Source organism: Schistocerca gregaria, chromosome 7, assembly GCF_023897955.1.
Source record: "Schistocerca gregaria isolate iqSchGreg1 chromosome 7, iqSchGreg1.2, whole genome shotgun sequence".
Taxonomy (NCBI): Eukaryota; Metazoa; Arthropoda; class Insecta; order Orthoptera; family Acrididae; genus Schistocerca; species Schistocerca gregaria.
In genome coordinates this window covers 461,480,142-461,496,301 of record NC_064926.1, presented here as the reverse complement: position 1 = coordinate 461,496,301, position 16,160 = coordinate 461,480,142, and the positions used below count along the sequence as shown (strand labels likewise).

The following is a 16,160-nucleotide window of genomic DNA, read 5'->3' as shown; positions in this document are numbered from 1 at the left end:
CAACATTCCCAAGTCATCCCTTTTATTTGAATCTTTCAGAAAATTAATATTAAGATCACCACAGAATATATTTACTTTCTTTTGTCTGCAGGTGACATAATAATGACCCAACAAATATGTGAAAGTTTGCCAGTAAGGATCCACAAGGGATGATCAAAAAGTAATATACAATGATTTTATTATCAATAAGTTTAATAGGTAACAAAAAATTATAAATGAACTTACATGTTTTACCTACTTTTCTACATATCACCAACATTGTGGTACCAGTTTCAATATGCCCTGTCCATAAAAGTCTGTTTGGTTGAAGCATAGCCATCTGCAGACTGCCGATTTTGCTTCCGCATCTGCTGCACAGTGTTGTTCATCCATAAATCTCTTCATTGGATGAAACAGATGAAAATATGATCGTGCAGGGTCCAGACTGTATGGTGGATGTTGGAGTACCTCCCACCCAAATTTGACAATTTGCTCACAAAGAGGAGTGTCATAAAGAAGTTTCAGCATCAGCTTTAACATTGTTGCATTTGTCACGAAAGACATGATGCAACTTAACAAGAGTTTTAATGTAGACTGCAGGATTCACAGTGGTCCCGTGTTCGGCAAAGACCACCAATGAACACATCATGCATATCCCAGAACACTGTCACAAGCACTTTCCTAGCAGACTGGGTCCCTTTGAATCTTTTTCGCCCTGAGGAACCAGCATAGCCAATGGCCTTGCCACAGTGGTCACACCAATTCCTGTCAGGTCACCAAAGTTAAGCACTGTCAGGCTGGGCTAGCACTTGGGTGGGTGACCATCCAGTATGCCGAGCACTGTTGACAAACAGGGTGTACTCTTCCCTTGTGAGGCAAACTGAGGAGCTACCTGATTAAGGAATAGTGACTTCAGTCTCGTAAGCTGACAGCTGGCTGGGAGAGCAGTGTGCTGACCACATGCCCCTCTGTATCTGCATCCAATGAGGTCTGTGAGCCGAGGATGACACAGCAGCTGGTCGGTATTGTTGAGCCTTCATGACCTGTTTGGGCAGAGTTTAGTTTTAATTTAGTTTTTTTTCTGAGGAACTAGCATGTTTCCCCTCCATAGAGTTCTGCTTGGTTTCGGGCGTGTAGTGGTATGTCCACAACCCATCACCAGTGGCGACTGCTTTCAGGGAGTCATGCCCTTCTGCGGCATATTGCATTAAATGATCCAAGCTTGTCATCATTTACTAGCCCTTGTTGTTGCCTGTCAGGTTCTTAGGCACTCAGCAAGCACTAACTTTACCAAATTCCAGTATTTCATGAACAATATTACACATTGCACTATAGGAAATTTTGAAGTCCTGCAATACAGTTCGTAGTTGCACATGCCAGTCACTCAAAATTGTTGCTTCAATGGCTCTAAAAATCTGCAGGGTTGCAGCTGTTACTAGCCATCGGGAATGTGGCAAATCACTAAGGTTCACATGGCCGTCTTGGAACCATGCACACCACCAAGAGACATTGCTATGGTCCATAAAATCATTCCCATACACACATCACACATACACAATCCCTAAACATATCACACATTCCCTTGTAAAACTCACTTGGATCAGGCCATTTGGCCCACAAATATGGAACTACACTTTACTGCTCTTCACAAGTTGATGACAGTAACATACGCACCATGTTTGTTTCATAGTTCAGGCTTTTCTTAGAAAGAAAGCTGCACGTGAAAACAAAATACCCTTTGCAGTGCAAACTTCAAATTCTATTGTCACAAAATTTCAAGATTAAAGCTGCAATACTATGGGAGAAAAAAAGTATTGTACATTAGTTTCCGATCCTCCCTTGTACAATTATAAATGACTTTTAAATGACTTCTTCGGTAGCAGCTACCAGGGATATTTACTAGAGGGCATGAAAATGACCCACCCATCATTGTAATGCACAAATGGAGGCTGGAAACTGTCACTTTGAACAGTTGCTACCAACTTAGCAGTTGCTGCTCTGCCTAAGTTATTTAAAGGTGACGAAAACTGTCAACTCAGAGATTTACTAGACATGGAAACTGTGTATCCTTGCCTTCCTCCAACAGCTGAAGTAACTCACACAGGCAGTTGTATGGGAAAACACAATTTAATTCAATCTCTGAACCATGCTGCACCTTCGATTTTTCCTGCACACAAACCACTACCTAATCTGAAAGAAGCATTAAAGGATATCAAAAATCTTTGGACATGTAGTCGGATACTTATCTTCTGATCCACATGAACTAGTATGCATACATATACTAGGTCTAGGGAACTCATACCAGTTAGAAACCAAAGATGCTAAATATAGAGGTCGCAGGGTTTGGTAAGACATGACAATACTGTAAAGTGACAAAGATGTTGAAGAACTTGAGAGAAGATCATTAATTTCTGAAAAAGTCACAGCTCAATAGCTCTTGGAAAATAAACTGGTAATAAACCTAAAAGAAGACTATGTAACCAGTATTCAGAAACAAAGAGAGGGCTGGGCAAATGGATTTAGAGGTGGGTGAAACAATGCTGGAAGAAGTAGAATCCACTTGATTCTTAGGTATCACCAATGATGATGAGCTGAAATGGGAGCAGAAATTTAATTTTGTCTGTATGAAACTAATCTCCCTCTTATTCATAATGAAGCAGCTATCACAGTATACAGACAGCTTCTGTATACCACACTCTTCGCATCACATCTGCGGCAGTGTAGGGGAACTCAAACAATCAAGAAACAAAAAGAGGGTTCATATTATGGAAAGAAGCAATAAGGTTCATTTTAAGACAACAGACTTCTGAAACATGCAGAAACTTCCTCAAAAATCAAGGCCTCTTAATTTTCACATCTTTGTACACGTGTAAGAGAACAATACACATCACAAAAGATAGGGTACAGTGGATTATAAATGCTAGTGTACACACCCACAACACATAAAGGAACAATGATATAAAAAGCATACACCATCGACTGACAGCACTAGGAAAAGGACCTCAGTACTAAGGCATCAAATTACTAAGCAGTCTGCCTAAAAATCTGCATGATGGTGCACAAGACACTAACTTTCCAAAGAAACTCAAAGACTATCTGGTTGAAAAGAAATTTTTATAGTGTTGAAGAGCACATATCACATTAAATTTGTATACATTGTTCTTTATAATCAGTGATGTTAGAATGTAAGAAAAATTGTTACAAAGTAAGTGATAGTTTTTCTGTTTGTAACATGCCCTATATTATATGTACAATTATTGTGCACAATGTAATCCTACAGTAGAAAAGAAGATTCCACTCGGTTCTTCATTCGTGGGGCCATATTGTCCATAGTGTTTCTGTTTGTGCCATGCCCTATATTATATGTACAATTATTGTGCACAAAGTAATCCTACAGCAGAAAAGAAGATTCCACTCGGTTCTTCATTTGTGGGGTCATATTGTCCATAGTTACTTTAGATTTATTGAGAGCAGACTCTCAACAATTCAATTCTATTCAATTATAGGGCACAAGTCCTCAAATCGGTTTACTATTAAAAGCCTTCAGCAATTACCATAGCTTATTCAAAATGTATGTTGCAGAGATCTACATTTGAGCAACATTTAAGGATGTGCTTCCAACACGTTTTCACTGAAAGGGTGCTGTAATTCTTTTTAAAAGTTATCTACCCTGAATATTAGTAAACAGATATACTGTGATGTTAATGTAAGAATCCTCCACTTGTTACATAAACATCTATACGAGATTCACAAATGAACATTACTACAGCCCTAAAGGCTTGATACTGGGCTAAAAATATCATTTGTTTCTGCCTTAAGTTGCCCTCACCTCATACATAATGACAGTATCCAAACTAACATTTCTTCTGAAGAGGAAAGGATTGCTGCTATCTGACAATACCTATGTAACATTGCTTTCTCCACAAGTTCAGTTATATTCTCTCTTGATGTGACTGCATTGTCGTTTTTATCTGCTTCTGGGTGCAATTACTAAAAAGGATTTTTAGCTGTTTGTTATCACACATCAAATGATGATATAATCTGTTATAGGATGGTGGAATCAATTTTAGTTTGTTTTAAGATAAGTGTAACAATAAATACACTGTCTCTCAGTGGTTTCCCTCTATCATGCTCTTCCCAAGCACCCTCGAGCCTCCAGCATCTACCCCCTACCTTGCACATTGGACAATATTCCCCTGTGTCTCTGGAACATTGGGCAACTATGACTGTCTGCATGTAAGTAATCCTGCTCTTATGCTGTACTGCTGTCCTTTACCACTTCTGTTCCTTTCCTTGTGTTCCTCTTTGTGGCCCATCAACTCTCTCATTCAAAATGATTCCACCCCCCCCCCCCTCCCTCTCTCTCATCCCCCTCCTCCCCTCGGTGTGTGTGTGTGTGTGTGTGTGTGTGTGTGTGTGTGTGTGTGTGTGTGTGTTTTCAATAATATTATATTGAGATATTGCACATTTGAACATAGCTTTCAATGCACTAATATTACTGATTAAGTGTGGATAATACCTTTTACATGACCAGTACTGTCATCCTTCTGTTCTGAAATGTCTCTGAAAGTAAGAAAACTTTTAATTACTAATTTATATAGATACTGTGATATTTAAAATTTAGCACACAAAATTTTCAAATATCCTTCAAAGCCGAAAAAGTATTAAAAACTTTGAAAGTAACAATGAAAATTAGCTCCATTCACTTTAATATAGAAAAAAAAGAATGGTAGTTCCTCGTAACAAATCCCTACATAAATCTAAGATGTAATTTTATGTAAACAAGAACTAAACTAGTGATAATCAGTAACTACAAAAAAACTAAATGGTCTGAATTTAATTCATTACAGAGATGTATGCAAACATGAGAGAAATTATCATCATTCTGTGGCTACCAAAATATACCATTAAATGTTAATGAAAAATCCTCTTAAATATTAGGGTACACCATACATGATACTGCAGTCTTCCAGCCATCTCTTTGCTGCAACTAGATTCCACAAATGATACTGGAGGCCTATGAAGTGTATAGCTTCAAAGATAAATTTAGATGGATGAATTTTGGACTAATAGAACTCAGTGTGTTGCACTGGGTAGCAGATGTTCATTAGAAATGAAAAATAACATTGTGTGTACCTCAAGTAACTAATAGATCCTTTATCAGGGAGGAGAGAGGCACAGGCTGGGGGGGGGTGTGAAAAAGAAAAGACAGGTCACTCAAACCCTACCAGATATCGAAGTATAGCAAGGATGATGGTACACAAAGATCTTAGTTTACACTCTAACAACTATAGGTGGGTTCCATTTATCCTGCAGTCAGTGACATGCCCTTCCCCAACCCATCTCTCTCTCTCTCTCTCTCTCTCTCTCTCTCTCTCTCTCTGACTAAGGAATTATTTTCAATCTAAAAGCTAAGCCTGTGTATCTGTGTATCAGCAACTCAAATTCTGCTTCTTGAAAGTGGGCACTGATCAGACTTCGGTCTCAAAATTCTATAAGTGTGTCACATACAGTGGCATGTACACTAAACTCCCCTTGCACATGCCACAATTCTCATCCCATTGAAACAAACGGAACTAGAACCATGCATTCCTAATAATGAACACTTTTTTTCTTTCCACATGTTTCTTTTGAAACCAATTATCCATATTACATATATGTGTATATGTCCTAGTCCGTCACAATTTTATTCAGGCCATATTTCACGCAAATGCATTATTGAGTTGATAACTTTCATTGTGATGATTATAGAGGTGTATTTAGTTTTCTGGAAACCATATTAATTACAAGTAATGGATGACTGAAATTACTACTGTAGTACGTAGTACGAGATTCTGGCTGAGCTTATCAGTAGTTTTAGAAATGTTGACACCTACCATTAAATTACTGTAATTTGTTTTAATTTCCTGGAAACTAATTAACCAAAAAGATATTTGGTATTACAGTTCAAATACAATCAAAATTACTGTTCCCTTTTGCGCCATTATACCTGTTTAATTCCCAAGTTTACCATTATAATTTTGTTGCCCAAATTACTCTGGGCAGCATAACATCCATCATTAATTAATTAATCTGCTAACATCATGTAGTAAAGTTGGTGCCTAGAAAGTACCCAATTGAGTTTTTGATGCACATTCATGATCATTAGATCAAGCTAGCAAGTTTAAGATATAAAAGTCTTACGGCTGTCACATATTGATCAATTAACATTTCAATGTCATTTCTCTTGTTAATAACATGGCTGTGTGAAATAATTGTATGAACTTGTTTTGTTGTCGTGTGTATGAGCTGTGTTTACCAGACTGCAATTCATATATGAATTTTGACTTGGGCCACACTGAAAATTTATATTCGTTTTAATAATAAGTAGTGCTCAACTGACCGCGTTTCTATAAACTACCATTTATGAAAGGAGGAAGTGCATGACGAGTGTAGTCACTGAACCTGTCACTGGATATGTAGGCTAGCCTGGTTTTGCCTGAACATGTAGCTCATCCACTCGAGTAAAGACTAAGTCTGGCTTTGGCGGTTAAAGAGAGTGGTTCTTTGTGTGTATGGGGGGAGGGGAGGGGGGGTGTATGGTGTTCATTCTGATGAAAAAGGCCTGTTTGACCAGAAGCTTAGTTTGACAACCTTTCTGTTGTTCCTATCGGCGACTCAGCACCTCCGCCTTCCTACCCAAAAATCTTCCCTCTGCTCTTGCTCTTATATTGTGACGTGTGTGCTGAAGTATGAATGTGCTAACATCTTCATGTCAGTATCCTCCACCTAGTAGTAAAGTTCATGCAATTAGGAAACTGGCCATCATCCAACAGGCCAATTGAAGTTAATAAATGTGTGACCAAGTGAAACTAAAAAACAGTTCTGTTGTGTGCAGTGTTGTATAACATAGTTCAATACCCAAAAAGTTTTCAGTCTGGAAACAACAAACCGGAGATGTTACCAAGAAGACATGGTTGAAACCAGGTTAGTATCATCACCCCGTACCCTTGCTGAATCTCCCTCTCAGCTAGTCAACAATCCTTACCTTCAACCCTCCCTCCCTCCCCCTCCCACAGTCTGCCCAATACAACCCATCTACATAGATACTCAGAAAACCACTGTATGGTGCATGATGGAGTGTAGAGTGTACCATGACCAGTACCAGTCAAATAGAGCAAGAGAAAAACAACTGCCTATATGCCTTCTAAATGAGCCCCAATTTCTCTAATCTTATCTTCATGATCCTTACATACAATATGTGTTGGTGGCACCATAATTGTTTGGCAGTCAGTTTCAAATCCCGGTTCTCTGAATTTTCTCAGTACTGTTTCTTGAAAAGAACATATCCTTCCCTCCAGGTATTCCCATTTGAGTTCCTGAAGCATCTCTGTACACTTACATATTGTTTGAACTTACAGATAAATCTAGCAGCCTGTTTTTGAGATACTTCAATGTATTCCTTCAATCCGACCAGGTACAGATCCCAAACACTCAAGCAGTACTCACGAATAGGTCACACCAGTGTCCTATATGCAGTCTTCTTTACAAGTGAACCACTCTTTCTTAAAATTCTCCCGATAAACCAAACCTGACAGTTTATCTTCCTTACCACAGTTCTCACATGCTGATTCCATTTCACGTCGCTTTGCAACGTTATGCCCAGATATTGAAGTAATTTGACAGTGTCACGCAGGACACTAGTAATCCTGTAACCGAAGATTACAGGTTTGTTCTGCCCGCTCATCCACATTAACTTACGTTTTTCCACATTTAGAGCTAGCTGCCATTCATCATACCAACTAGAAATTTTGCCACAGTCATCTTTTATCTTCCTACAATCACTCAACTTTGACACCTTACTGTACACCACAGCATCTTCAGCAAAAAACTGGAGATCGCTGACTATCCTTTCTGCCACACAATTTATGTATATAAATAACAATAGCAGTCCTAGCACACTTCCCTGATGATACCCTTGTCTCTCATGAACATTCGTCATCGAGGACAATGTACTGGGTTCTATTACTTAATAAATCTTTGAGCTATTCTCATATCTGTGAACTTATTCGATACACCCGTACCTTCGTTAACAGCCTGCAATGGGGCACTGTGTCAAATGCTTTCTGGAAATCTAGAAATATGGAATCTGCCTGTTGCCCTTCATCCATCGTTCACAGTATGTCATGTGAGAAAAGGGCAAACTGAGTGTTGCTTTCTAAAACCATGCTGACACTTGGACAAAGTCTCAAGAAAGTTTATTATATTCAAACTGACAATAAGTTTAAGGATTCTGTAGCTAACCGAAGTTAGGAATATTGGTCTGTGATTTTGCAGGTTCATTCTCTTACTCTTCTTATGTACTGGAGTCATCTGTACTTTTTTCCAGTAGTTTGGGATGTTATGCTGAGCGAGAGATTAGCAATAAATGCAAGTTAGGTAAGGGGCCAATGGCACAGAGGCATACTCTTTGTAATACCAAATTGGGATTCCATCCAGACCTGGTAATCTATTTGCTTTCAAAACTTTCAGTTGTTTCTCTATAGCAGGGATGCTTATTACTGTCGTCCACATGGGAGTCTGTCTGATGGTCAAATGAAAGTACATTTGCACGATTCTCATGTGTGAACGATTTCTTCAGAGCGAAATTTGAAACTTCAGCTTTTGTTTTGCAATTTTCAACTGTCACACCAGACTTGTCAACAAGGAAATGATGATTAACTCGAAACCCTTAGCTGCTGACAGGTGGTGTTGATATACATCAATGGGGACAGCTGAAAATGTGTGCCCTGACCAGGACTCGAACCCGGGATCTCCTGCTTACATGGCACACGCTGTATCCATCTGAGCCACCAAGGGCACAAAGGATAGTGCGACTGCAGGGACTTATTCCTTGAATGCTTCCCATGAGACCCACATTGCCAACTGTCCACGACCTACATTCGTATTGTTCCTAATACTACAAATGTAGGTTGTAGACAGCTGGGAATGTGTGTGTAACAGGAATCGTGTAAGAGTAAGTCCCTGCAGTCGCACTATCCTCTGTGCCCTTGGTGGCTCAGATGGATAGAGCGTCTGCCATGTAAGCAGGAGATCCCGGGTTCGACTCCCGGTCGGGGCACACATTTTCAGCTGTCCCCATCGATGTATATCAACACCACCTGTCAGAAGCTAAAGGTTTCGATTTAATTATCATTTCATTCTAGAGAAGCTGCACGGACATCAATGGTATCAGTTCTTTCGGGAAGCCTTCATCTCAGTTATGCTGTACTACCAACACATTGTAATTCCACAACAATTCAGCTATGCAAAAAAGTGTGTGTGTGTGTGTGGGGGGGGTTTCTGTACTTGCTATCTCTGAAAAAGAGCATTGTTCAAAAGCTTAGCAATATTTTCAGTCTCACTTACGTGCCTATTTGGCACTCAATGCTTCAATTATACAATGATTTCTTACTTTTACTGCATGCCTCGGCAGAATTTCTATTTTGGAAAATGAATAGCAACTTGCTTTGAATGTGAATAGATGTAGGTTTATGTGTGTGGAATGAAAAAATAGCTGTGTAATGTTCAAACACGTTCTTATCAATTAAATATCTATGCATAACATTGTGAATTGATGTGTAATGGAATGAGCACATAAGGTCAGTTGTAGGGGAGCTAAAATGCAGACTACAGTTATTGGAAGGGTTCTGCAAAAGTGAAGCAAACCTTTAAAGGAGACCATACATAGAACAGTCATGCAATTCATCGTTTTGTATCGCTCATGTGTTTTGGATCCTCTCCATGTAGAGTTAAAGAAAGAAATCAAAGTAATTCAGAGATTTATTACTGGTTTAGTCGATTGGTATGATTGTATTACAGACCTGTGAGCTCAGATGGGATCACTTCGTGGAAGAAAGTGATCTTTTTGTGGAATGTTATTGAGAAAGTTTAAAGGACTGGCATTTATGAGACTGTAGAATGATTCTGTTACCTCCAAGGGGTACGTGAAATAAGGACCATAAGGTCAAAATTAGGACGAATACAGAGGCACATATACCATCATTTTTTACTATCTTTTTCTAGATCCATGAATGGAACAAGAAAGGGAATGGCAAGAAATGGTACAAAGTACCCTTCACACTGCATTGTACAACAGCTAGCAGAGTGACGTATACAAATGTGAATCATCAGATCATCACAGATGAACAAAAGCGTCATAATGATAGTTACTTCTGTAACATGATGAGACTGCGTCACAAGACTCACTATTTGTATTGCAAGAAAAACCTGTCTCTTATGGTCTTTCAACAACCCAAATATTGCAGGATCAGGTTGATTATCATTAGCACTGCATTTCACAAATTTTTGAAACTTTATGTTTGTTGTGACAGTGCCACGACATTTACAGTGCCGCCACAACAGTACGCGCAAACGGCAATAGAGGCGCTCCGCAACTCGTCTGAGCACGGGAGCGCCACCTAGCTATGAATGGTGCCGGCCGCATGTCACGGCACGGCAGTCGAATACGAGATACTGAGTTGTTACCATGTAACCAGCTATTGTTTCTAAGAGAGAGTGTTTGAGTATCCACACAATTATTGGCGATTAAAGGTTATAACACTTTTTGGCGACGAGGTCGAATATTTTCACTGCGTTGTGGATTTGTGTGTTCGTGACGGGGCAGACATGGAACAGCTTATGCAAGCACTCATTGAACAACAAACACAGCTGACGGCTGCGATTTAGGTGTCGTCGACATCGCTTACTCATCGTCTGTCTTCCTCTTCTCCGCCTCCATTCCCTCCTTACGATGAGGCCGCTGCAGACTGGGAGGATTATGAGAAGCGTTTGCGGTAACACTTCTTGGCTTTCGGCGTTGTTGACGCCCCTATGTGTAAATTGTTATTTCTATCTTGGATTTCCCCACGGATCTATCAGCTGCTATCTCAGTTAGCCCCTCTGCGGGAACCTGCCTCTCTGTCCTTCCAAGAAATGTGTGACTTATTGTCTAACTATTACCGAAGAAACACCCACGTCGTTGCTGCCCGCGTGGCATTCTACCAGTGTCGTAAACAGCCCCGGGCTTGGGCGGCGGAACTACACAGTCTGAGTAGGAAATGTCAGTTTGTCACGGACACTCATCATGAGTCTTATGCTGATTCAATGGTTAGGGATGCTATTCTACGGCTTGCTCCTGATAAAGAAGTTCGGCAACGTGCCCTACAACTCGTTTCTAAGCATCGCTCAATCCTTTGAAGTGTCTCATGCTGCTGGCACGCAAATAGACGCGTGGTGTGATGTAGGCACTGTACAGTCAACTTTCGACACAGGCAATTTGCCTGTTTCACAGAAGAATGAAGATGTCACGGCGGTTCACTCGCGTAAACAACGTCGCGTTGGGTCGCAGCGCTCGCAGCGAAACCAGCAACCACAGAAGCAGGTTTGTTTCGCACTTCCTTCTTGTCCATGTTGTTTCATACAGCATGACAGGGCCACATGTCCAAAACGTTTGGCCACGTGTAATTCATGTAGGAAAAAAGGCCACATTGCTTCTGTGTGTCAGTCCCCTAAAGTTCCTGTCGACGAGGACAAGGCATCGGACATGGATGTTCACTATGTGCTTTCTCAAACAAATAAGTTGTTTCTTACTGTTTGTGTTCTGGATAAAGACATCCGCATGCAAGTGTACACTGGCTCTGCAGTAACTCTCATTAATTCTCGCCACGTATTAGGAGTTGGGCTCCCCTCCTTTGTCTCCAGTTACGCGAAATCTCAGAACTTATAATAAACAGAAAATTCCTATCATTGGCCAGTTTGATGCTTCCACTGCCTACAAGTCTGTTCTTAGGCCCCTCACGTTTTATGTGGTGGATCATGCGGGCACTGAAAACCTGTTCGGTTTGATGCTCTCCAGTTGTTCGGGTTCTCCATTGATGATGATGTGCACCTCATATCTGAGGATATTCCATATCAACAGCTGGATGGATTGTGTTCTGAATTTTCGTCCGTGTTCTCTGCTGGTCTGGATCGTGCCAAGGATTTTGAAGCCCACATTACTCTTAAACCTACAGCTCGACCTAAGTTTTTCCGGACACGCCCTATTCCGGTGGCGTTGCGTGCACCTGTCAAGGCTGAGATAGACAGGTTAACAGCTTCAGGGATTCTCCTTCCTGTTACCTCCAGCGAATGGGCATCGCCATTCATGGTGGTTTCTAAACCAAATGGGAGTCTGCGATTGTGTGGTGATTTTAAAGCCACTGTCAATGCTCAGAGCCTCATTAACACTTATCCTCTTCCCCGTCCTGAGGAGTTATTTACCATGCTCGCTGGGGGCCAGTTCTTTTCCAAACTTGACTTATCCGAGGTGTACCATCAGTTGCCATTGGATGCCTCTTCCAAGGAATTTCTTGTCATCATTACTCCTTGTGGGTTGTGTCAGTACCAGCAGTTACCATTTGGCGTCGCTAGCGCACCGGCCATTTTTCAGCGGTTTTTGGAACAGCTCACAGCTTCCGTACCCAGCTGCATAAAATATCTGGATGACATTGTTGTCACGGGGGCCTCCACTGAGGAGCACCTTCGCAATTTGTGTTCACTGTTTCGGGTTTTACATTCGGCCTGGGTTGAGGTGCAATCTGGACAAGTCACAGTTCTTCCAACCCTCCATTGTGTATCTTGGTTTCCACTTGTCCCGTGAGGATATACGTCCTCTATGTCAGCACGTTGTGGCCATTAACACTCTACCCCGGCCGTCTATGGTCAAAGAACTTCAGGTGTTTCTAGGCAAGATTGCTTATTAACACAAATTCATTCCATCCGCGGTGGCAGTAACTCATCCTCTGCATCAGCTGTTACGCAAAAACGTCCCTTTCTGTTGGTCCGACGAGTGAGAGCAGGCTTTTGTCTGCCTGAAGGCTCATTTGCAGTTGGTGCCTTGTCTTGCCACTTTCCGTCCGGGTCAGCACTTGGTTCTGGCGACTGACGCGTCACAGTATGGCCTAGGGGCTGTTCTCGCCCATTGGTATGACGATGGGTCGTTCCGACCCATCGCCTATGCTTCCAAGACCCTCAACGATGCGCAACGGCGTTACTCTCAAATCAAAAAGGAGGCGCTTGGTATCATTTATGCTCTAAAAAAGTTCAGCGTTTTTTTGTATGGTTCTAAGTTTCACCTCATCACCGACCACAAGCCGCTGGTCTCCCTGTTCAGCCCATCAGCGTCGCTTTCGGATAAGGCAGCTCACTGCCTGCAACGTTGGGCCTTATACTTGTCTCATTTTCACTATGAGATTCACTATCGCCCCACAGCCCAGTACGCCAACGCTGACGCATTGCCGATGAGCCCCGACCCGGTTTTCAATCGTGATGAACTACTCTGTTTCCACATTGATGAGGAAGAACGTCGTGCGGTCGAGGGTTTTCCACTTACAGGTTCGCAGGTCGCATCTGCTACTGCACGGGACCCGGTCCTGTGTCGGGTGATCAGTTTTGATCAACAGGGTTGGCCGGACAGGACCAAGGGCCGAGCATCGGATCCCCTTCGCAACTACCATGCCTTGCACCTTCATCTGTCTGTTCGTGATGGTGTTGTTCTTCTGGCCACAGATGGCGCATCTCCATGGGTCGTGGTGCCAGCCCCTCTTCACCCCTTCTCGGGGCCTCACAAGAGGCCATGGATGTCTCCGCACTTTCCATGTCTCCAAGAAAGTGGGTGGTTTTTTTTTCAAGACGGGAAAAGTGTTGTGACAGTGCCACGACATTTAACAGTGCCACCACAACAGCACGCGCAAATGGCGATAGAGGCGCTCCGCAACTCGGCTGAGCGCAGGAGCGCCACCTAGCTACGAACGGCGCCGGCTGCATGTCACGGCAGTCGAATACGAGATACCTAGTTGGTATCATGTAACCAGCTATTGCTTCTAAGAGAGAGTGTTTGAATATCCACGCAATTATTGGTGATTAAAGGTTATAACACTTTTTTAAATAAGTACAGAGAATTAACTGTCCACACTATTCCTCTCACTACACATTCATTTTGTGGCGTGTAGGGACAGTGCTGCCACCTACCCTCTCTCTTTTCAAATATGAAAGAGCAGTCATCAGGGGTGAATCAGGTTCAGTCTTCTTTATGAGCCCTTGTAAATCATGCTCTATGAAGCAAAAATTAATGTAACAAATTCTGGTAGCAAGTAATCCTTTTTTTTTATTATTTCAAAACTGTACGGAACACCATGTAGTGCTGAATTCAAGATCTTATTCTAAATTGGTTATCCTGAGAAGACATTTCTTGCTTATGCAATGTACAATCAACTGTTTCTTTCAGACCCTGATTATTTAACAACTGATACAAAATTACTACACATTGTAATGAAGGGAAAAAAGTCCCTGTGCTTTGAAATGCAGCACAACAACAAATCAGCAGTATGTAATCTGGTTAAGGACCATATTCGCATAATGTACAAATGTGCTGCATGTAAATGTGTTGCTATATCTATCAAATAAATATACAACACAAGCAGCTGCAAACAGGAATTTTTGCAGAATTGCTACCAAATGCATTATAAATGCATTATACACTACGGCCAAAAAGTTAAAACATGCTCAGAAATCTCTAATTCTCCCCCAAACACAGACGCATGCATGCAAGCGTGCGCGCACATGCACGCACACACGCACACACACACACACACGCACGCACGCACGCACACACACACACACACACACACACACACACACACACTCACTCACTCACTGACACAGAGAGAGAGAGAGAGAGAGAGAGAGAGAGAGAGAGAGAGAGAGAGAATCAAAAATAAACATTACATGTTAAGGAATAAAAACTATACTTGTGAGTACTATTATTAAGGTATTTGAAACTTGAGTGTTGTGAGTAAAAATATTTTATTCCTGCACTAGACTTTCAATCACACACTTCATTTACTAACATTTGATGTGATTATTTAGCTAATTTTAAGTAAAAGCTATAACTACACAAAAACTACATCACAGATGAGTTCAATAGCTATCTCGATTATAACATTCATTGGTTGTAGGAGATCTTATACAATGAAACAATCTGTATTGCTTCTTGAGATCTGCCACAGCAAAAGCATTTACATGACTCTATTGCTTAAGACAAAGAGGTAAAAATGGTTTACAAGATAAAAAGATTTTCATGCCACAGCCAAATCAATGAATATGAAAAATGTTTTACAAACAGAAGCACAAATCACACTGAAAAGTTCTGAAAATGAACAGTATGTTTTAATTAATTATATAATACTGTTTAGATAATACTGTTTAGAAACAAAAATACATATGTAAGAGGACATTCACTATTTAAAAAAAAAGAAGAATAACTCTTACTCATCATATGTAGCCTCCACTTTAAAAGGAATGTAATCTTCAAATGTCATCTCGTCAAACTCTTCATCCGGATCACCATTTCCATGGTCTCCGTGATCAACATTAGGCTCCTGAAAAATGAATAACTTTCAGCTGAATAAGTTAAAATGACGAGGAAAATCTGTTGTTCAGCCAATACAGCACAAACGAGGGATAAACAACTTTTATTTGCATTTCTAAAATTAGATACCACTTTTTTCCCTCTTTCAAAGGCTTGGCCAGGTACAAACGTAATGGTTGTACAATTTCATTACACACAATAGACGAGTTTTGAAAATGAACTGATGCCTTCCACACCCAATAAACCTATGTATTTTGTATAGTCTGTTCCTTTAGATTCAACAATTGACTAATGAGTATCTTCTTCAAATCTGACTGTACTTCTCCTAAAGATGTTCAGTGTAAAGATTGTCGAAAAACTGCAGCCACAGATGAAAATAGAAAGAAATTGCATAACATGCTACCAGATAATAGGTATTAAAATGTGCAAAAAATATTTGACATCATTGGCATATCAAAATAAAGAGAATGATGCCTTCTGCAAAAGAATTAACAGTGAGAAAGGTTTGTGAAATATAAGCATGTTGACCAAAATCAAATTCCAAAATGAACTTCTCAGCAAAATTTGAATTACCTTAACAAGGACACAAGTGCTTTGTGCATCAATATCTTACTGAGGATGAGATTTCGATCCACCACTTCATGCAAAAGAGTAATTAAAGCCAGAGGCTTTGTACTAAAAAGGAAAATGCAACTTTATCTACCAGAAGGTTATGGGCAGACGAGCTCTGGTTCGGACAAAAAAATTTCTTTCA

At 40.8% G+C, this 16,160-nt stretch overlaps 1 protein-coding gene and 1 non-coding gene across 6 annotated transcripts in view; one reads left to right on the top strand and one right to left on the bottom strand.

Moving 5' to 3' along the window:
• Positions 1-16,160, bottom strand: part of LOC126281418 (gastrula zinc finger protein XlCGF17.1-like) — an 82,679-nt gene that overhangs the window by 26,050 nt on the left and 40,469 nt on the right. For 4 of the 5 annotated variants that reach the window (XM_049980358.1, XM_049980357.1, XM_049980360.1 and 1 more), the window contains exons 3-4: positions 15,307-15,416; positions 4,499-4,542 (exon numbers count right to left, since the gene is read on the bottom strand). In XM_049980358.1, the coding sequence (XP_049836315.1) occupies positions 4,499-4,542; positions 15,307-15,416 (154 nt within the window). Of the gene's footprint in view, positions 1-4,498; positions 4,543-15,306; positions 15,417-16,160 lie in introns of those variants that run through there. The other variant, XM_049980361.1, reaches the window with a different exon arrangement.
• Positions 9,005-9,079, top strand: Trnat-ugu (transfer RNA threonine (anticodon UGU)). Its single transcript has one exon. It is a non-coding gene; the product is annotated as a tRNA-Thr (tRNA).